At 42.5% G+C, this 22,666-nt stretch overlaps 1 protein-coding gene across 1 annotated transcript; it reads left to right on the top strand.

Annotated features, from left to right (window-relative positions):
• The first annotated feature begins 2 nt into the window (after positions 1 to 2).
• Positions 3 to 14,757, top strand: LOC132765212 (zinc finger protein RFP-like). The gene is made up of 8 exons (XM_060759440.2): positions 3 to 740; positions 2,648 to 2,743; positions 3,715 to 3,945; positions 5,976 to 5,998; positions 6,310 to 6,425; positions 9,918 to 9,944; positions 11,240 to 11,269; positions 13,440 to 14,757. The coding sequence occupies exons 1-8, from the start codon at positions 345 to 347 to the stop codon at positions 13,970 to 13,972; spliced, it is 1,452 nt and encodes a 483-aa protein (XP_060615423.2). The 5' UTR covers positions 3 to 344; the 3' UTR covers positions 13,973 to 14,757.
• Positions 14,758 to 22,666: the final 7,909 nt, after the last annotated feature.

Raw genomic sequence — 22,666 nt, 5'->3', positions numbered from 1 at the left:
GTACTGCCATAAACAGTGGCTTCTGTTCCTTCTTCCTGCTTCTCCTGACCAATTTTTTTTTAAAAAAATATGCATCCTGTTCTTTGTTTTTCATAATGGAAAGGGGGGAAATGTAGAAAGTATAAAAACTTTTCAGTTTCAGAGGAACTCAAGATCGAGAGGGTTAAAAAAAATGGACTGGGAGAAAGGATTTTAACAGAAAGGCAATACAGGACTCTCCCCAAGCTGAATCATTTGCAGGTCAAAACACACTCTTGCCTGTAATGTTCCTTTGAAATCAAAAGTGAAAATAAAGGCTTGTGTTCACAAGAAGGAAAGAAAAGCAGCTTTGAGTTTTTGCTGCCATGGAGCTCAGCTACGAATGGACCTGTCCCATCTGCCTGGAAACCTTCAAAAATCCTGTGACCATCGATTGTGGGCACAACTTCTGCCAGGCCTGCCTCAGCCAATACTGGGGGGCATCCAACAGGTGTGGTTCTTGCCCACAATGCCGGCAGATGGTGCCACAGAGGAACTTCCAGCCCAATCGGCTGCTGGTCAACATGATAGAAAGAGTCCAGAAACTGGAAGAGGAGAAAAGGACCCAGTGGAAGAAGATGGGCACATGTGCCAAGCACTGGCTACCCCTGGACCGCTTCTGCAAGGAGGATGAGACAATCCTTTGCTCTGTATGTGAACGGTCCAAGGAGCATCTGGATCATGTTGTGGTCTCCTGGGAAGATGTTGTCCCAGAGTACAAGGTAGGAGAACACTCTGCACTACAGGGATGCAGGGCAGCATTTACTCTCAAAAGGGTACATCCACATTGCTTGGAAACTGTCACAGGCCTATCTAAGATTTGTTGTTCCCTGGAGTACTTGGACTTCTGGAGCAGAGAGATCTAAGGATATAGCCCAAGGATGCATTTACACTGCGGAATGAATGCACTATAACTACCCTGGCTATGGAATTCTGGGAGTTGTAGCCTTTCCTGCTAAATGGCTTTATAGAAGAGGGGATTTTAGCAAGTGCTAATATGCATAACTTACTTACTTAGGTGATCTCTCATAGCTCAAAGATGATCCTCAAAGTGTAGTGTCTTGATGGTGGGTCCGTAGGTGGCTGTGGAGCCCTATTCTTGATCCACATGTTCTCCCGCTGTGATGACATTGGTTTCCAGGTGAAAGGTGGTCCCAGTCAGAGTTGGCATGACACACGTTCCTCTTGGCATGTTTCTCCCTTTCGCCCTCCATTTGTGCCTCTTCAAATTCTGCAGCACTGTTGGTCACAGCTGACCTCCAGTTACAGCACTCAAGGGCCAGGGCTTCGCAGTTCTCAGTGTCTATGCCACAATTTTTAAGGTTGTCTTTAAGCTCAGCTTTAAATCTCTTTTCCTGTCCACCAACATTCTGTTTTCTGTTCTTGAGTCCGGAGTATAGTAACTGCTTTGGTAGGTGGTGATCGGGCATTCGGACAACTTGGCCAGTCCAGTGGAGTTCATGGCATAGGAGCATGGCTTCAGTGCTGGCGGTCTTTGCTTCTTTCATCACACTGACATTTGACCCCCTGTCTTCCCAAGAGATTTGCAGGAATTTTCGGAGGCAATGCTGATGGAATTGTTCCAGGAGTTGAGTGTGACATCTTTAGATAATCCACATTTTGCAGGCATATAGCAGGGTTGGGAGGACAGTAGCTTTATAAATAAACACTTTGGTCTCCCTACGGATGTTCTGGTCCTCAAACACTCTGTGCTTTTTTTGGAAAAATGCTGCACTTGCAGAGCTCAGGTGGTGTTGTACTACAGTGTTAATGTTGACTTTTGTGGAGAAGTGATTGCCAAGGTAGCAGAAATGGTCAACATTTTCTAAAGTTACACCATTAAGCTGTATTTCTGGCATTGCAGAGGGATTGGCTGGTGACTGCTGGAAGAGCACTTTGGTTTTCTCGATGTTCAATGAGAGGCTGAGCTTCTCATTGCTTCTCCAAAGGTGTTTAGAGTGGCTTGTGGGTCTTTTTCTGAATGCGCACAGACGACATTGTCATCAGCATGTTGGATTTCTATAACAGATGTTGTTGTGACCTTAGTTTTGGCTTTCAGTCTGCTGAGGTGAAATAGCTTGCCATCTGTCCAAAAGATTATTTCCACTTTGATGGGAAGCTTTCCATCGGCAAGATGAAGTGTCATAGTGATGAAGATGGAAAATAAAGTTTGGGCAGTAACACATCCCTGTTTGACACCTGATTCCACCTTAAATGGGTCACCTTGGGAACAAACAAACAACACTAGCTAACGTTATTTCTTTTATACAATTCTTAGTGCAGAAACACGGTCTTGTATTTTATTTGACAACACAGTCTACCTCCTTCTTGGACTACAAGCTGCCAGTCCCAGAAGATGCCAAGACATTGTTGATGGAAGACGTTCCTCAAGACAGTGTTCTAAGGAGGCCACTTTAGTTTAAATATATTGTAATATTTGTATGATGTTAACCTTTAACTATGTCCTGTTTTAACTTCTGTGATCTGCCTTGAATCCCAGGGCAGTAGGAGAGGAAGAGGGGAAGGAGAACAATAGCATTGGTGGTGTGGATGATTCTGATGCTGATAATAATAATTGGTATCAGGGGATCACTTCCTGCCTCAGCAACAGCTTTTTCCGTTTCTACAGGATCAAATTGAGGCCAATATGAAATCTCTGCAGAAAAGGAGAATGAGTGTTATGAAACAGATGACCATTGAGGACCATGGGAGAAAAGAATGTTTAGTAGGTGTTTCTTGTTGTTATGACTTGTACATTACTAGATTTCAGTTGACCCAAGCCCCATCTACACAGCCATATAATCCAGTTTCTGAATCGAGATTATCTGCTTTGAACTGGATTATATGGCAGTGTAGACTCATATAATCCAGTTCAAAGCAGATAATCTTGATTCAGAAACTGGATTATATGGCAGCTTAGATCCAGTCTTAGGCCCAGACTACATTGCCAAATAATCCAGTTTCTGAATTCAGATTATCTGCTTTGAACTGGGTTATATGGCAGTGTGGACTCATATGATCCAGTTCAAAGCAGATACCTGGATTCAGAAACTGGATTATATGGCAGAGTGAATTTACCCTGAGGCTGGATCTACACTGCCATATAATCAATTTCTGAATCCAGATTATATGATTTGTACTGAATTATATGGCAGTTTGGACCCATATAATTAAATTCAAAGTAGATAATCTGGATTTGGAAACTGGATTACATAGCAAAGTAGATCCAACCTCAGGGTAAATATATGCTGGCTGGTATTAACACGGTCCAGATAGGTTGAGACTGCATTGGCCTCACTGGACTGTCACCTCACCTTCCATGTCACCATGGAGCCTGTATCTCATCAGCCACAGAGCTCCATTAAAGTTCCTGGCCACCATGGATGTCCCGTTTGGGCCAATATCTAAACTGATCTGCTTTCCACATGCATCACCACTGCCCTCACACTTTCTTTGCTCTCATAGGTGCAGGGAACTTGGGAGTTGCTGCCAGTTATGCATGGAGTGGGTCAGTCTCTCCTCTGGTTTTTGTTGTTTGTGGAGGTGCCTCTGCTGATGGTATTTGGAAAGAGCTTGACATATGCCAAGTCCATTTTGGTCATAAACTAGTAGCTCATTCCCCTTGATTTTCTTCTTCATCTAATACTGCTTACTCTCCAATTTCACTTTTTATTTCTCTGTGGATTTTCCCCTTAGAATCAAATAGAACTTGAGAATCAGAATATCAGTTCTGCTTTTGACCAAATGAACAACTTCCTTAAAGAAAAAAAGGGTTTCTGGCTAGGTCAGCTGCAAGACCTTGAGAGCAGCATCAAGGAAAAGTACGAAAGAAATATCTCAACCCTTTCAAAAGAGTTGCTGTCTCTCAGCAACCTTATCGCAGTGATGAATGAGAAGTTTCAGCAACCAGCAGATGAATTCCTGCAGGTAAGTCAAAGCATAAAGGGTTTGGTTTGGTTTGGTGGACAGGCAGGGAAGCGCAACTCATAATGGACATCACAATCCCCCCATCCTTCCCCCCAATAGCTTGTTTCATCACACAGAAAAGCCTGCAAAAATGAATTCTGTGGTAAGAGGAGCTGGGCAGGCCTGCTTCCATCTCTGCCGAGACCAGTTTGCCATGGGAGAACCCATTTTAGGAGGCCCACGTGATAATGTCCTAGGTAGCTTTTCATGGCCCAAACCTCATTCTGCTTGACCAGTCATCAGCTGCTCTGAGCAACAGAGGTCTGTTCTCCTATCAGTCCGAATCACAGCAGACTGTTTGCATCTGCCTCCCATTACTGATCTTTGGTGTGACAACCAGAAACAAGATCCCTGTTGCAATTCTTCCTTGCACCAGAGATTAGTGGCAGGAGATGGGGTGGAAACATCAATCTTATATCTCTCAACTGGTAGGAGAACTTCTGTCAATCACAGCATGACGATAGTGTCAAAATTGGCAACACACAGCCTTTACAAATAAAAATTAATGATAGATCCATAGTTCTGGGTTAAGAATCCATAGTTGCAATACTGAATCCCAGTCATTATTGGTAGGACTGTGACTTTTTGATGCCTAATAGAAGATTCAGAGAAAACTCTGTGGGAAATGGAAGGAGAGTTTCTCCCCTGGTTGCCAGATTGCTCTCCTCGTCTGCAAAAACAAAACTGGACTCTTTAACTGTCATGACTCAGTGGAATGGAATCCTTGAAGCTGTGGTTTTATAAGGCCTTCTCTGTCAATGAATGCAGAATCAGATACCTCACTATAGCTCCCTTGATCACAAAGCCATGCTATTTGAAGTGGCCCAGCTTATTTGTCCAAACGTATCTCCCTTTACGATCCACCTTGGACTCTAAGGATCATCTGGGGAGGCCCTGCTCTCAGTCCTGCCCTCTTCGCAAACATGACCGGCGGGGACGAGAGATGGGGCCTTCTCAGTGGTGGCCCCCATCTGTGGAACACACTCCCCAGGGAAATCAGATTGGCCCCATCCCTCCTTTCCTTCAGGAAAAAGCTCAAAACATGTGTTTGGGACCAGGCATTTGGGCAGCAGGCTTAACAGCAGTAGCAATATTATATTTGAATTGATAATGCTCAGGCTTTGGACTGTGTCTCTCAACTGAACTTGGATGCAATTATATTGTTATTGTTATTAATTGTGTTTTAAATGTTTTAAATAACTATTTTATAATTTAATGTTTTAATTAATGTTGAATCTGTGTCATATTGATATGGTGTGTGTGTTGGCATCGAATTGCTGCTGATTGTAAGCCGCCCTGAGTCCCCCCTCAGGGGTTGAGAAGTACGGGGTACAAATAAATAGATAAATAAATAAACCTGAATGAACTCTGTAGTGTGGATACAGCCTGGCGCACTAGTAGATAAGGCTAAAGACCTTGTAAAACTCCAACCCCAGGATTCCGTAGTTTATTTATTTATCATGTCAGAAGTGAGTTGAAGGTACAGTTAAAATGCATTTAAAAGCAAAAACAAAGGTTTTTTTTTTGGCATTATGCTAAATGTCCTTAGACCAGAAGCTGGCCACTTGGAGTGCCTCTGGTGTCACTGTGAGAAGGTCCTCCATGTGCTCAGACTGCATTGTAGTAGGTGGTCTTCAAATGTGCTCATATACACATACATGTGCTCGGACTGCATTGTAGTAGGTGGTCTGTGGTTTGCTCTTCTCCACAATTGCATGTCATGGACTCCACTTTGTAGCCCCATTTCTTAAGGTTAGAAAAAGGATTCCATAGTGTCAGACCATGACAGTTTCAGTGGTGCTAGATGCACCCAAAATCATGAAACAGTCTAAGTTTTGCCATTTCAAACAAATGAACACAGAATAGCTAGAAAAGTTAGTTTGGAAGCAACCACAGAGAAGGAAGAAAAAGCCAACAGTATCTCCACTTTAAAAAAATCTGTGTTTTCTGTCTGCATAGTGGTTAAAACGTGCTTGTTGTGTTTCTTTCAGGACATCAAAAGCACTTTGAAAAGGTAAGCAGTTCAACTTCACTCAGTTTGGGGTGTACTCTTGGACTCAACATTAACCTGGAGGCCCAGGTTTCACTCTTAGAGACTGACTGATTGTTCCACCCCTCGGCTCTGCTTAGCGTTAGCAAGCTGGGCCTGGCTTCTGCTTTACACCAACCCTTATACACCAACCCTGCAGGGCAGGCCAATCCGTTACAGTGTGTAGCATTCAGACCTCACTTTGCCTGCTTCCATTTAAATCGTGATTTACTTCTTTGGGAGAAGAATCCCAGTCTTTTAGTACCTTTTGTGAACTTCACCATTTCTCCTTCCAGGTTTGAGAAGAGGGAACGTGATTATACACCATACCTACTTCCTGGATTGGAAGGAAGAGTCCAAACTTTCTCACAAAAAGTAGCTGCTGTAGAAATGACTATGAGAGTATATACAGGTATTTTTGTTGTTGTTGTTGTTGTTGTTGTTGTTGTTGTTGTTGTGTACTTCCAACTTATGGCATCCTTGAAGGCAAACCACTCATGGGGTTTTCTCAGCAATGTTTTTCCCTTGAGAGGGTTTTGCCCTTGCCTTTCTCCAAGGATGTGAGTGTGGCTTCAACCAGTGGGCTTTTATGGAGACATAGGTCCTTCTCAAAACCACTACACCAAGCTGGATAACAAAGTATTTATCATAGAATCACAGAGTTGGAAAATACCTTGTGGGCCATCCAGTCCAACACCCTGCAAAGAAGCAGGAAAATCACAAAGCTCCCCCAACAGATGGCCATCCAGCCTCTGCTTAAAAGCCTCCAAAGAAAGGTCTCCACCATACTCCGGGGCAGAGAGCTGAATAGCTCTCACAGACAGGAAGTTCTTCCTCGTGGAATCTCCTTTCCTGTAGTTTGAAGCCGTTGTTCTGCATCCTAGTCTCCAGGGCAGCAGAAAACAAGTTTGCTTCCTCCTCCCTATGACTTTACCTCACATCTTGATACATGGTCCTCATCATGTCTCCTCACAGCCTTATCTTCTTCAGGCTAAACATGCCCAGCTGTTTAAGCCGCTCCTCATAGGGCTTGTTCTCCAGACTCTTGATCATTAGAGTCATCCTTTTCTGGACACATTCCAGCTTGTCAACATCTCCCTGGAGAAGTCCTCTTTATGCCAACATTTATATTTGTATATAAAGGTTGGCCTAAAGGGGACTTCTCCAGGTAGAGAATGGATGTCACCAGTCACTAGCTAGAGTGAGCCAGTTGCCTTTAGGAGCAGATTTTTGTTGAAAAAGAAAGGGCAGAATATTTTGTGACAGGGAAGGTTGCTAATGGAATTTTCTGCCTGAAGTGCCAAGAATAATTTGGCTGGCTTTAGAGTCCTGAGCCCTTTGGTATGTGTGTGAGGATGGGGAGGTACTCCATTTGGTGATCATGTACTTGTTTGCAGGGCTTTGTACCCATTGAAATACTAATAAGTTTATATTTGTTAAGATTGTTCTTCATTTTAATTATTGTATTGTTTTAGGTGTTTCTTGCACTACAAATAAGATATGTGTAGTGTGCATAGGAATTCATTCATGCTTTTTTCAAATTATAATCCGGGCCTCTAACAGTTTGAGGAATCCGTTCTAGAACATGGCCATATACCCCCCAAATGCTACTACAACCCAGCTAGCAAGAAAATTTGCAAAAGCAGGCATAATAGTTAAAGCATGAAAAAAAGAAGTCTAACCAAACAAGCTCTCCCCCTTCTGTTGCTGGGAACTCGTTGAATCAGCAATGGGGATGACTCAGGTGTTGGCAAGTTAAGCAGCTCTGTATCTCAGACTGCACTGAAGTTTGACATTGGCTGATGACCCTTACAGACAGACTCTATATCCCAGTATCTGATCCAAGGTGTTCTGCCTTAAATGGGATTATATGAGTCCACACTGCCAGATAATCTGGGATAAACAGAAAACCTGGGATCAGATCCTTGGGTATAGGGCCTGTCCAGAATAGCCCTGGGATGTATGGTTTTGTTATATCTTTTCTGCTGCTCAGAATAATGTTTTAATCAACCACACATGTTTTGACCAGTGTTTTGACATGTCTAATACCTCCCCATAACTTTCTAAGATAACAGAAGGGGAGTGAAGGTCAGCCACCTGGACCAAGGCTTCCCTCATTTCGCCTTTCCAATTAGCTCTTAACAATGCAAGAATGCAGATTTTCTCTTAAAGGTGAACTTCGCCCTTTTAAGACTTTTAGGAGGTTTGGAAATTTAAAAAAATAGGCAACTATGTACACCACCTGGCTTGCCTCCTCCAGATGACAATATTCTTCTGCAATATATTCTTCTACAATAGGCATGGGCAAACTTGGGCCCTCCAGGTGTTTTGGACTTCAACTCCCACCATTCCTAACAGCCTCAGGCCCCTTCCTTTTTTCCATCAACCACTTAAAATCCATAAGCATGTGGATAATTTCAACAGAAAGGGTAAAACCATGAAAATGAACAAAATCTGGCTACCAGTATTAAAAAAAACCTCTAAAATCATAATAGCAAAACAACACTCAAACACAGTTAAACTCCAGAGAAGACAGCTAATCACCTCTAAACAAAAGATTCCCCCAGGCACTAACAAGCCACACCAAAAAACTGTCAGGCCATCAAATGTTAATCAAGATGCCCTACTGAAACATTCACACCTAGCTCCAACAGACAAGAGTTCTTTCTCCCACCCGGGACATTCCACAGATATATAAACCCAAATTTCCTAGTTCCAACAGACCTCACCACCTCTGAGGATGCTTGCCATAGATGCAGGTGAACTGTCAGGAGAGAATGCTTCTAAAACATGGCCATATAGCCTGAAAAACCTGCAACAACCCAGTGATTCCAGCCATGAAAGCCTTCGACAATACAAATGTTTACTTAAGCAGTTTGAAAACAGCTTACAGCTGTGATTAGAGAAATTAGGTACCGCAAATGTGGGGGAGGTATTTTACCACACCATAAAAGAAAAAGATCAAAGAATTCCGATGACCAAAAGGAAGGAGGAAGTCCTGATGGCTCTTCGTCATAGAGGATGGAGTGACAGTACCTCCCTGTGGCTGGCAACTTCCCAAGGCGCCAACAAGCTGGATGTTCAACACAACACAATGAATACCTCCTTTCTGTTCTGTCTGTCTTTGTCCTGTCCAAAAAACGGCATTGAATGTTTGCCGTGTATGTGTACTGTGATCTGCCCTGAGTCCCCTTTGGGGTGAGAAGGGCGGAATATAAATTTATTATTATTATTATTATTATTATTATTATTATTATTATTATTTGAAACAACAAGATGAGTCCACAGCAAACACTCTGCTGGCTGTTGTATTGGATCACACATCAGACACTTCCCAAGCATCTAGGACTGTGTGATGTATCGGTGGTCCCAGTAAGGTGGCCTTTTGCAGCTGCAGATGGTATTATTATTATTATTATTATTATTATTATTATTATTATTATTGAAATTGCAACACCAAAAGGCCAAACACAACTTCCTACCAGCCCTGAGTAAATCTCACAATGCAAATGGTGAATAGGGAAATCCATGGATATCCAACCTTCTATATCCATGGATTCTGTATCTATATATTCAACCATCCATGCCTTGGAAATATTTTTTGTTTCATTCCAAAAAGAGAACCTTGATGTTGCCACTTTATATCTGTGCAGATTTTATGTATGTGTATAACATACATAGTGTTTGTGTTTAAACCCGGGTCCCATTTGGAAGAGATCACATTATGTATGTGCAAGTATTCCAAAATCCAAAAGAAAAACCTGAAATAATAAAAAAAAACATTTCTGGTTCCAGGCATTTTGTAAAAGAGATACTCACCCTTATTAACGGATATGCTCAGCTTTATGAGGCTTTTGTACAGATTACAATGATTAAACTTGTAACTTTTTTCTCTTTGTGACAGATTCCCTGGAGTATGCACTGACCAAAGGTAAATTTCTGAGGTGGAATACCAAGTGAAATTTTGATGTGGAGGAGTGTTTATAGAAGAGACAGTTACACTTGGAGCCAAGAATATTTTTGGCAGCTTCATAGAAGCGGATTTTCTTTGACTCTCTGATGCACTGTATTGAGGCATTTCGGTGTGACAAATGTTATTTCCAGCTCCAATTTTGCCTGATTAATGGCTGCTTTTGTACCGAGAATGCACTTCACTTTGCTCCGGGTTAGTGGCAAAGTGTCTGAACGCCTCCTGAACCATTCTGGAGCATTTCTATTCCAGGGACCTGGTAGGTATAATGAGCCCAAACATAGAGAATGGAGATGGCCCGTCTAGCTGTCATATAGCAGGAGGTTGTTTCATCTGGCCTCTCAGCTCACCATGTAAACCTCTCCGTTGCCATTTTGTCTTTGGAAATTATGTGCAGAATGGGAATGTGTTTTCTGCACAGCACAGAAAGGACAAGAAAGAAAAGTGGGGGTTGGGGCAGGTGGAGGGGGAACCCCATCATACAGTTTGAACTTCTCAGTTGAACATGCACCTTTGTAGTAGTCAGTATGTTAGCAAAGTTCATAGTTGCTTTTGTGTCTTGCCATGGGCAAAAGTGTAGAGGAGTCAAGAACAGAGAAAAATGCAACTTCTGTGAAGGCTGTTGTGACTCCTGGAGCCCCAGTGGTGCAGTGGGTTAAACCCTTGTGCCAGCAGGACTAAAGACTGACAGGTCACAGATTTGAATCCTGGGAGAGTGTGGATGAGCTCCATCTATCAGCTCCACCTCCCCATGCAGGGACATGAGAGAAGCCTTCCACAAGGATGGTAAAACATCAAAACATCCGGGCATCTCCTGGGCAATGTCCTTGCAGACGGCCAATTCTCTCACACCAGAAGCAACTTGCAGTTTCTCAAGTCGTTCCTGACACACACACACACACACACACACACACAATACTGACTCCTTCATGCAATTTCTTTCCACTAAGCTCAAAACCCACCTCAAAAGACAGCAAGTTAGAACAGTTGAAAACATCCAGGCAGCTGCAACAAGGGCTTTGAACATCTCAAGTGAAAACTTCCTCCGCTGCTATAAAGAGTGGCAGTGGCACTAGAATCGCTATATTCAATCACAAGGAGCCTGTTTTGAAAGGGACAAACTATAATTGGATGTATGTTCATTTTTAAAATTTAAATCGTCATCATTTTTTTCGGACAGACAATGTAAAACATTAACTATCACATTGCATGTAAAGTAGCTTGACTTTCAATTTGTTATTCTTCTCTCCATACAGCATGGTCTCCAAAACAAATGCCAAATAAAGGTAACTACCTATCTAGAAATAATGTAAGGGTGTGTTTGTAGTGTGTGTGTGGGGGGGGGGGGGGGAGGTGGGCATGTAACGTGAGATGGCAGGTCAGCATTTACAGAATCATAGAATCATAGAGTTGGAAGAGATTTCATAGGCCATCCAGTCCAACCCCCTGCCAAGAAGAAGGAAAATCGCATTCAAAGCACCCCTGACAGATGGCCATCCAGCCTCTGCTTAAAAAGCTCCAAAGAAGGAGCCTCCATCACACTCCGGGGCAGAGAGTTCCACTGCTGAACAGCTCTCATAGTCAGGAAGTTCTTCCTAATATTCATATGGAATCTCCTTTCCTGTAGTCTGAAACCATTGTTCCGTGTCCTAGTGCTTTTATGTTATGCCGCTTTGAGTCTCCTTTGAGAAATCTATTTTATTTCTGTAAATCATAGAATCATAGAATCAAATAGTTGGAAGAGACCTCATGGGCCATCCAGTCCAACCCCCTGCCAAGAAGCAGGAATATTGCATTCAAATCACCCCTGACAGATGGCCATCCAGCCTCTGTTTAAAAGCTTCCAAAGAAGGAGCCTCCACCACACTCTGGGGCAGAGAGTTCCACTGCTGAACGGCTCTCACAGTCAGGAAGTTCTTCCTCATGTTATAAATAGGATATAAATAGGATTTATACTGAGGAAGTTCTTCCTCAAATATAAATAGGATATTTGTAAGTAGATGATGATGAGTCCTTCCGGGGAGATAAGGTGGTCTACAAATGAATTATTATTATTATTGTTATTATTATTATTATTTATTTATTATTTATTTATTTATTTATTATTTGCACTTGTTAACCGCCACTCTCAGCCCGAAGGCGACTCGTGGCGGTGTACAGAACATAGAACATAAAGACAACAGTTACAATAGATCAGGGCCATAACACACATCTTACTAACACACAGCTAATTAAACTAAAAATCCGCTTCGTCTTGTTTGGGTCATAATCAATCTCATGGTCATAATCCATTCCGGTGGTCATTCCAAAAACATAGCACTTAGTTGAAGGCCTTTTCGAAGAGCCAGGTTTTCAGGCCCTTGCGGAAGGCCATGAGGAAAGGCGCTTGTCTGATTTCAGCAGGGAGGGAGTTCCACAGCCGGGGGGCCACCACCGAGAAGGCCCGCTCTCTAGTCCCCGCCAGGCGTGCCTGTGAGGCAGGCGGGACCGAGAGAAGGGCCTCCCCGGATGATCTCAAGGTCCTCGTGGGCTCGTAGGCCGAGATGCGGTACTCAAGGTATTTTGGGCCGGAACCGTTTATTAGTGCTTGTATCAAGCAGTGTTGTTTCCTTTCTTTTCATTTCCTTCCTTTGCTTCTACATACCTTTGCTTCTTCTACATCTGTTTTAAAAAGTAATGGTATGTACTTTACAGACAATCCAAGTATGTTTCAAGTAAAACTTGGGACATTATCCCACAAGGTGCAAAAAACAGGACTTGGTTTTGCAAACCTGTCTTGCTTTGAACTAGAGCACATTAGGATAGCCACTCTTCTTATCTTTAAGAAGTCTAAAAGCACTTACAGGTCATCTCAAATGCTGAGATTTGTCTCAGGGCAAGGTATGAGGGAAATAAACTGTCAGTTGGAACTTTGTTGCATTCCCTAATGCATGCTTTCGAATTAAAGCCTTCCAACTTTGTTTTTGAGCTAATTTCTTTGCCAAAAAGCTACAGATCTGAACAATTGGAATGTATTTTTATTATTTTTAATATGTATTAATTTTATCCAATTTATTTTAAGTTAACATTGTATGTTTTAAGGCACTATGTTAGTGCTACATGTAAGCCGCCTTAAGTCACCTTGGGGTAGAGAAAGGATGTAAATATGGTAAATAAACAAATAAATATTCTAACAAATTCACAACTGTCCTTTTAAAAAGTAAAGATTTTTTTTGGAATTACAAGAGTTTCCCCATTTTGTGTGTTCTGCAATTAGGTGCTGTGCTTTGGATTGCCAAACCTTCTTTAGGCTCGAGGTTTGCATTAGCTAGCTTTTTTGCCAAATGGATTATAATAAAAAGTAAAGATGCATTTGGTCATTACAAGCCTTTTCTGCTTTCCACTATTCAGCGGCTGATATTGATCTTTCCTTTGAAACCATCAACAATTCAGCCACTTTCTCTCTTTCCCCTGCAGTGGATGTCACTCTGGACCCAAACACAGCAAACACCTTCCTCATTCTGTCTATGGATCTGAAGAATGTGATCTGTGGAGTTGAAGAACAGAAGCTGCCCAGCGTCCCTGAGCGATTTGATTGGGAGCCTTGTGTGTTGGGCAGTGACAGATTCACTTCAGGAAATCCATGGTGGGAGGTTGAGGTGAAGGAGGAAGGGGAAATGTGGGTCCTGGGTGTTGCCAAAGAGACCATCAGAAGAAAAAAATCTTTCATCCCTAGTCCTAGTGAGGATGTCTGGGCTATAGGAAAGCCTTCAGGGGGCTCCTTCTCATCTAATGAGCTCTGGGCTTTCACTTCCCCCAAGCCCATCCTTTTGAACCTAAGGCATAACCCCCAAAAAATCTTGGTATCTCTCAATTATGATGAGGGATGCGTGGAATTTTTTGATGCAGATTCTGATGAACGGATCTTTACTTTCTCAGCTGCCTCATTCTGCGGGGAGACAATCCGTCCCTTTTTCTGGGTGACTCCAGGAGTCTGGCTAAAGTGTTGAGTCATAAAAGAGACTCACCAGTGCTACAGCTTCCACCTTTCAAAGAGCTAGCACTTTCAGATCACATTCAAGCAGCAACAGAAATATCTTTTTTCCCATTTTCTTTTAAAAATTAAAAATACAGAAAGAAAAAAAAATACTAAAAGTGTGAACGTCAAAGAGAAAAGGGGAAAAATATGATTTCCAGTCTTTGGGCAGTTACATATATAATTAATAATATCTCTTTCTTTAAAAATGATTTCATGTTTTAGTCTTTTAATAGACTATTCTCGCTAATAATCAAAATGAGAAATTACCAGTTTCTTTTTTCTCTTTTTTCACACCAAGTTAATATGGGATTTCAGATCTTTAGGAAACCTCAGATCTTAATAGAAACTGCTGGTTTTTGAATGTATCAAACGAAGGAATATCCAAAAGCCCACCTGACCAGATTATGTAGATGCCTCTGTCCACAATAAGAGTTGTTGCCCTAGACATCTCCCCATGCCAGGGGACAAAAGGAGAGTACAAGATGATGGGGGTAATAATCACAGTTTTATCCCGGACCTTTGTCCCACAGGCAGCCTAAGACCTCCAAAAGGAAATTGTGGGGCCCTGAGTAGGTGGTCTCCTGCTGGGATCCAAGAAGGTCCTTTGTCCAAGGATTATGACCCATCTCTGGCTGGCATCTGGGGTGTGGATATTGAATGTTTGCCATTTATGTGTGTATTGTAATGCGCCCTGAGTTCCCTGCAAGGTGAGAAGGGTGAAATATGAATACTGTAAATAAATAATACATAAATTTAGTCTGTGGAGGCTTGGAAGGTTACTATTTCCAACAAACCTCACAACCTGAGGATGCCTTCCATAGATGTGAGTGAAACATCAGGAGAGAATGTTTCTGGAACACAGCCATACAGCAAGGAAAACTCACAGCAACCCATGTACATGATGAAAAGCAAATCAAGAGTAAAGCTTTCATAACTTGTGAATATAATGCTACAAAGCCACAAACTTCAGAAACATCTTCTGTCTTCAGGATATGTATCATGGCTTTTGCCATCTAAGGATGGGAGGTAGATACAAATCAAAACAGAAATAAGGTTGTTTATTATTTAGACAGGTACAGAAAAAAACATTGTTACAAATACTCCATTCATTCGGAAGGAGAACTGGATTTCCACAGAATCTCCACGTCAAAGCCCTCCCTGTCGACTTTCCTGATGAACTCGTCATAGTCTGTTTGACTGATACCTGGGCATCTGAGCAGAGAGAGGTAGCTCAGTTCATTCTCAGAGGACAAAATCAGGTTCACCACCTGCACGGAAACCTTGATTTGAGATAACACCAGCTCATCAATGTGCCTCAAAGCCGTGCTTGGAGGTTTCAGCACCCTCTCAAACACCCTGTCCAGGGAGAAAGGCAAGTGACGCAGTGTCAGGAATTTCAGATTAGGAGACTCTTTCAGCACATTTACAAGGCTTTGTCTCAACACCATGGCATGACGGAAAGGCAAGGGAATCTTTGCATCAGGGTACTCCAGGGTAAACAGACAAAGCTGAGGAAATTCAAAGCTGGGCAGGCTGAAATCCCAGTCCAAGGTGTCAATGTCTTCCTGTCGGTCACAGACAGATGTCCTGGGAGGGAGGAATGAACCTTCAAATTCTTGAAGGTTTGTGCAATAGCTCAGCAGAACATGGAAAGAGGACTCAATGGCCAAGAAGAAGTGACGGATCGTGAGGCCATGAAGCTGAGCTCCAAGGCTTGCCATCATTGGCAAAAGTTCACTCAGGTCTCTGTGTTTGTCACAGATGATGGTCAAGTGAGTGAGGTGGCGCCATGAGAGGAAGCTGTCGGCCAAGAGAGGTCTATCTTCTAGAAAGACAGTTGCTTTTTGCATATAGGGGCACATGGTATTGATTAAAGACAAGACAGATTCCCGTACCACAATTATTTCCCTGAGAATCAAAGTAAGTCTGGAGGTGTCCTTTTCTCCACGGGCTTTCATCCTGTGTTGGAACAGCTCTGCCAGAGAGGGAAATCCAGGAGGCAACTGGGAACTGTCAAACCGCTGCTTGTAGATCAGACGCAACACCCTTGAGATGGAATTGTCCACCAAAGACATGAGGCTGGGCAATGCCAGCAGCACAAAGAGCAGGGCCCCTAAGTGGCCTTTGGGAGCCTTTAGCCCAAAAATGCAGAGTTTCTGCAATGACTGACAGCCAAAAGAGCCCTGGCGGGGGTTATACGCCAAGTAGAAGAGAGATGTCAAAGACAGGGTCCTGCACAGGGAGATGTTCAGTTCACGGAGCTGTTGGCAAGAAGAGCCTATGGCGGCCAACACTTGTGTGTCACACAGGGTCTTCGAAAGGTCTAGTCTGATGAGCCGTGGCAAACTTTCCACCAGGCGAGCCAGAGCATCTGCAGGGAGTTGCTTGCAGCCATGGAGATTTAGTGACAACAGATTCTGTTTCGGGTACCAGAAAGAGTACAAGTGAGCAAAAGTAAAATCTATTTTGAGCTGTATGCCATTCACACGTGAGTCCTAATAATAATTATTATTATTATTATTATTATTTATTTATATTCCACCCTATCCCCCCAAAGGGACTCAGGATGGTTTCCAGTCACAAAAAGGCAAGCATGCAATGCCTGAACTCAACAACTAATAAATACTTCATAACAAAAATTAAACTACACAGTATATAAAAAGAAATTATAACTTAGCAAATTGGGATTAGATTTAAACACAACCTATTATATCAGACATAAAACAAACATGTCAATTTCCCAGAGTCCTAACTCCACCCATGTGGCCATGCAAAGGGCATAAATAGACCCTTAACATTCCTTATAGTTTTCACAAAGTACTTGTCCTGAGGGTATATTTGTCCCCGTAATGGTACATTTTGCAGTTTAGTAAAAGGTAAGGAGTCCCCGGTGGCACAACAGGTTAAACCGCTAAGCAGCTGAACTTGCTGAATGAGAGGTTGGTGGTTCAAATCTGGGGAGCGGGGTGAGCTCCCTCTGTGAGCCCTAGCTTATGCCAACCTGGCAGTTCGAAAACATGCAAATGTGAGTAGATCAATAGGAACTGCTTTGGAGGGAAGGTAACGACACTCCATGCAGTCATGCTGGCTACATGACCTTGGAGGTGCCTATGGGCAATGCCAGCTCTTCTGCTTAGAAATGGAGATGAGCACCACCACCCCAGAGTCGGCCAAAACTAGACTTAATGTCAAGGGGAAACCTTTACCTTTACTGAAAGGTAAGGATTTTAAGCAGTCATTCCTTGCCCCAAGTTTCTCTCCACAGCTCCATAATAAAACACCATTCTGGCTCTCTTAGTATAAGATTAGCCTTTATAAATTAAGAATTATGACATTCAGTGCATCCAGGTGAAAACAACACTTGTGACAGATGTTCAGATCACATGTAATCATCTTTTAAGGAGGCATAGGGCTATTCACTTTTCGGCAAGAAAAGTAAGGCTATGCTCCTTTAGCTATAGGAAGCACCCTTCCAAACCCGTCAACCAAATGAAGCCATGTTTTCTGTATGTCATTCTCAATCCCTGATCTGCTTAAAGATGCTCAACAGTGAATCATGAGGTCTCTCCCTTTATTCTACATTCCCATCTAAACTGTATTATGAGGAATATATGCTTTACTATGGGAAATAATCTCTCACCAAGTACTGAGCCTCATCCCTCTTGATTGCGTCTACTCCCCTTTCAAAAACATCTAGATTGGCAGCCACTACCACATCTTGTGGAAGCAGACTGCTTTGTTTTGCTTCATTTGAAAAAGTCTTCCTCTTATCCATCCTAAATCTTTCACCAGTCTCTTTCAGTGGATAATGTTAGATTACAATGCAGGCTGAATATCCCTAATCTGAAATGCTTCCAAACAGAAGTATCACCCCCCCCCCCCCCGCAAGATTTTGGAATAACTTTATACATGCATAAATACATAATGTGATATCTTGGAGATGGAACCCAAATTTAAATATGAAATTTCATTAATGTTTCATATCTAGTACAACTTATATATAAACCCATTTTCCTAGTTCCAACAGACCTCACTACCTCTGAGGATGCTTGCCATAGATGCAGGCTAAACGTCAGGAGAGAATGCCTCTAGAACATGGCCATATAGCCCGAAAAAACCTACAACAACCCACAACTTATATGCATACCCTGCAGGTAATTTTATACATAATGCAGTGAAACTCCTACTTATGAGTTAAATTCATTATGTGATGAAGCTCTTAACTCAAATTGCTCTTATTTCAAATCATTTTTCCCACTGAAATGCTTTTAATCCATTCCAGGGCCCCCCAAAACCTGACAAATTTTTGGGTAGCTGGCTCTGTGCCTTCACTGCCTCGCCTGCGTAATCGTCAGCCATCACCAATAACAGCAACAGCAATGCTGCCACCTCAACTACCATCAGAACCAGGCCCCAGACCCAAGCCCCCAGCGCTACCCTCAATCCTGCCCCCATAGCCTCTCCCAACTGCAACTTCTACCTGGGCTGCCTGGGCAAGAACACCTCCCTCCTTCCTTCCCTCTTTCCCTGCAGTATGCTTTTCAAGTTTGGGCAAGGAGGGCTGGGCATGGCTGGCTCTCGTGCCCTGTCTTCACTGCCCCCAGTGCTTCCCTCAACCCTGCCCCCATGGCCTACTCCAGCCTTCCCTCCTTTGATTCCTACCTTCCCATAAGGCAGGAATCAGGGGAACTTTGGAATCAGAGTGAGTGTGCTTTCGCATCTACCTTGGCACCAGAGTCGCTTCACTTTCTGCCAGACTTTCCCACCCATCCAAAGCTACCAGAGTTGCATACTTGACCCAACCAGGTACCTCATGGACCTCAGTGCTCCCCCTGACATGAGTGCACAAGCACAAGGAAGGGAGGCACATGAGGCTCAGAGGCTGCTCCCTTGAAGCCCTGTCTGTTCTTGTGAGAACCCCCCCTCAGCCGTGAGTGCACTCTCCAGCTGCTTGTATTTTAGAGTGGTGCTCGTAAGTTAAAATGAAACCCCAACCAAGCAATGGCTCACAACTTGAAAAGTACGTAGATAGGGATGCTTGTAGAGGTTCCACTGTATTCCAAATTTTGTGCATGAAACAAAATTTGTATGCATTGAACCAAGTGAAAGATATCACCTTCACAGTCACCATGTGGATGAATATGGAGTATTTCAGAATTCCAGGAAAGGGATACTCAACGTGTATTAGCTTCTCCTTGTCCACTTGTTCCGCTCCATGCACCATGTTATTATTTCCAAGAAATCCTTGTCCACTTTGATCGTTTCTCCCCTCTGCTTACCCTGCATTGCATCCTTATTGTCAAGGCAATACTCCTTGTGACCATATTTTGGCAAGTGGACAGATTGATGTCTCTCAGTTGGGGCACGAGAAGCAAATGCAGCATTGGAGGGATGAAATCCTTGTTCTGTCCCAGTAAACAGATCAGATCCTGGACATGGAAGAAAGCTGTGGAAGGAAACAAATACCCTACTTATTAACATCATTTTTGCTATTGTTTGCCACATTCAAGTCATCTTCGATTTAACCCAACCCAATGAATGAGAGATCTCCAAGTTACTCTGCTATCAACCTGTTCAGGTCTTGCAGGCTCAAGACCATGGAATTCTTGGTTGTATTTAAGCATCTGTAATGTGGTCTTCCTTCTCCTACTACCTTGCACTTTCCCAAGCATTGTTTTCTCTACTGAGAAATATTATTTAATGACATTCTAAGGTACAACGGTCTCAGCTTAGTCATGTTGGCTTTACTAATGATAATTCAGGTTTGAATATATTGTTGAAGGCTTTCATGGCCGGAATCACTGGGTTGTTGTAGGTTTTTTCGGGCTATATGGCCATTTTCTAGAGGCAGTCCCTCTCACTGGAAGACCTCACAACCTCTGAGGATGCTTGCCATAGATGCAGGCAAAACGTCAGGAGAGAATGCCTCTAGAACATGGCCATATAGCCCAAAAAAATCTACAACAACCCAATTCAGGTTTGATTTGCTCTAAGTCATTTAATTTTAACAGTTCATGGGATCCACAGAACTATCCTCCAGTACAACATTTCAAATGAGTTTATTTTCTTCCTATCAGTTTTGTTTCACTGTTCAGCTTTCACAAACATACATAAAAATAGGGATGACATAGAGAAACCTGAAATAGGTATTCAATGATATATTAATGGGAAGGCAGGAGGGTAAATAGAAGTTGGCACTTTGCTGAGAACAGGCAATTTAGGACGTATGGGTGGCTGGGGATCTGAGGACTCATTAGGACATTTTCTTCCAGTATCTTTATAACTTGCATTTCCTCGGAAAAAAAAAACAAACTGGCACACATGGTTCTCTTAAATCCTCACTCCATGTCATCCCTTTAGCCTGACAATGATCTATATAAATAAAAATGTAATGCTAGTTTGTGGGATTAACATAACTCAAAAACTACTGGATGAATTTACATCAAATTTGGACACAATACACCTATCATGCCAATGAGTGATCACCACTCATAAAAAAACAGAAAAACACAGCAGAAAAGACTGAAAAAGCAAAAAAACACCCATTACAATGCATGCACAAAATCACACACACACACACACATATGCAAAAACACATATACACAAAAAACACATATACATAGACTAGACCACAGCAACATGTGGCAGGGGATGCCTAGTCATAACATATTAGGATAGCCCGCAAAGCATGTCAAGAACCAAAAAGACCCAGCAAGCTTCTGGATCACATCTGAACTTGCATCCACTGTTTTTGAAGACTAATCTGACAGCAATCCAGTCTTAATCAAAAACATGCCTTTCCAATGCACTGGATTGCTCTCAGTCACTTTTATTTCAGATTCCTTGTTATTAATTTAACTGACAGCTTAAGTTTAGAAATTAATGTCATTTTTCTATCATAATCTATTTGTAGTTTTATATGTTACCTGGAGCCCTGAGGAAAATGCATACATACATACAGTTGAACCTCCATGTCTATGCAGTCAACCATCCACAGCTTTAAAAAAATTATAAATCCACAAAACGATCTTTTATTTTGCCATTGTACGTCAAAGGCACCATTTTACTGTATTATACCATTCTATATAATGGATCTTCTGGATCCACAGATTATTTTAATTCCCTGTTTTAATGTTAAATGATGTTGTCTTTTATGATTTAATTGATACTTGTATGTTATTATCGTTATGTTAGGTTTCTGCATGTGAGGCATTAAATTTTGCCATAATTATGTTGGAAACCGCACCCTAGTGGTTATGGAGATCTTACTGTACTTGCCCAGGTCATCCTGTTTGTAGTCTGTGATCCAGTAAGGGCTTGCCTTCCAAGCCAGCTCCTTCAGGCACAGCTTCTCCAGTGAGAGGACTTTCCATCTCTTTGGCATGGAGTTCCTAGACCCCAAGGAAGAGAAATAGAAGAGGGAAACTGTTGGAAATACCATTTTGCTGTAGGTAACTTCATGTCATGCTCCTGGGTTTCCAACAGACAACTCACTGGCCATGATATGCAAACAATGTTGTGCTAGATCAAACTTTGGCTTGCTCCTTCTTAGGCTCCTAAACGAAACACCTTTCATTTATAGCTGGTCTTGCTGGAATCATTTCCCAACAAGTCTAGCAATCAAGGTGGTGTGCTGGTTTAAGCCCAGTGAGTTTCATGGCTGAGTGGCAATTTGGACCCTTTTGTCATTTGGGAGTTGTAGTTGCTGGGATTTATAGTTCACCTACAATCAAAGAGCATTCTGAACTCCACCAATGATGGAATTGAACCAAACTTGGCACATAGAACTCCCATGACCAACAGAAAATACTGGAAGGGTTTGGTGGGCCTTAACCTTGAGTTTTGGAGTTGTAGTTCACCTACATACAGAGAGCACTGTGGACTCAAACAATGATGGATCAGGACCTCACTTGGCACAAATACTCAATATGCCCAAATGGGAACAATGGTGGAGTTTGGGGAAAATAGATCTGGACATTTGGGAGTTTTAGTTGCTGGGACTTATAGTTCACCTACAATCAAAGAGCATTCTGAATTCCACCAACAATAGAATTGTGCCAAATTTCCCATGCAGAACCCCCATCACCAACAGAAAATACTGGAAGGGTTGGGTGGGCAGTGACCTTGAGTTTTGGAGTTGTAGTTCACCTACATCCAGAGAGCACTGTGGACTCAAACAATGATGGATCAGGACCTCACTTGGCACAAATACTCAATATGCCCAAATGGGAACAATGGTGGAGTTTGGGGAAATAGATCTTGACATTTGGGAGTTTTAATTGCTGGGACTTATAGTTCACCTACAATCAAAGAGCATTCTGAACTCCACCAATGATAGAATTGAACCAATCTTCCCACGCAGAACCCCCATCACCAACAGAAAATACTGGGTTGGGTGGGCAGTGACCTTGAGTTTTGGAGTTGTAGTTCACTTACATCCAGAGAGCACTGTGGACTCAGACAATGATGGATCAGGACCTCACTTGGCACAAATACTCAATATGCCCAAATGGGAACAATGGTGGAGTTTGAGGAAAATAGATCTTGACATTTGGGAGTTTTAGTTGCTGGGACTTATAGTTCACCTACAATCAAAGAGCATTCTGAACTCCACCTACTATAGAATTGTGCCAAACGTCCCATGCAGAACCCCCATCACCAACAG

This window comes from Anolis sagrei, chromosome 2 (genome assembly GCF_037176765.1).
Source record: "Anolis sagrei isolate rAnoSag1 chromosome 2, rAnoSag1.mat, whole genome shotgun sequence".
Classification (NCBI taxonomy): domain Eukaryota; kingdom Metazoa; phylum Chordata; class Lepidosauria; order Squamata; family Dactyloidae; genus Anolis; species Anolis sagrei.
This window is presented reverse-complemented; position numbering and strand designations above follow the sequence as displayed.

Bases quoted from the DNA above. Each gene is read 5' to 3' on its own strand.
- LOC132765212 (XM_060759440.2), top strand. From the start codon at position 345: ATGGAGCTCAGCTACGAATGGACCTGTCCCATCTGCCTGGAAACCTTC. The intron at 2,744-3,714 runs GTAGGTGTTTCT...TTTTCCCCTTAG, and splicing joins ATGGGAGAAAAGAATGTTTA to AATCAAATAGAACTTGAGAA. The intron at 3,946-5,975 runs GTAAGTCAAAGC...TGTTTCTTTCAG, and splicing joins CAGCAGATGAATTCCTGCAG to GACATCAAAAGCACTTTGAA.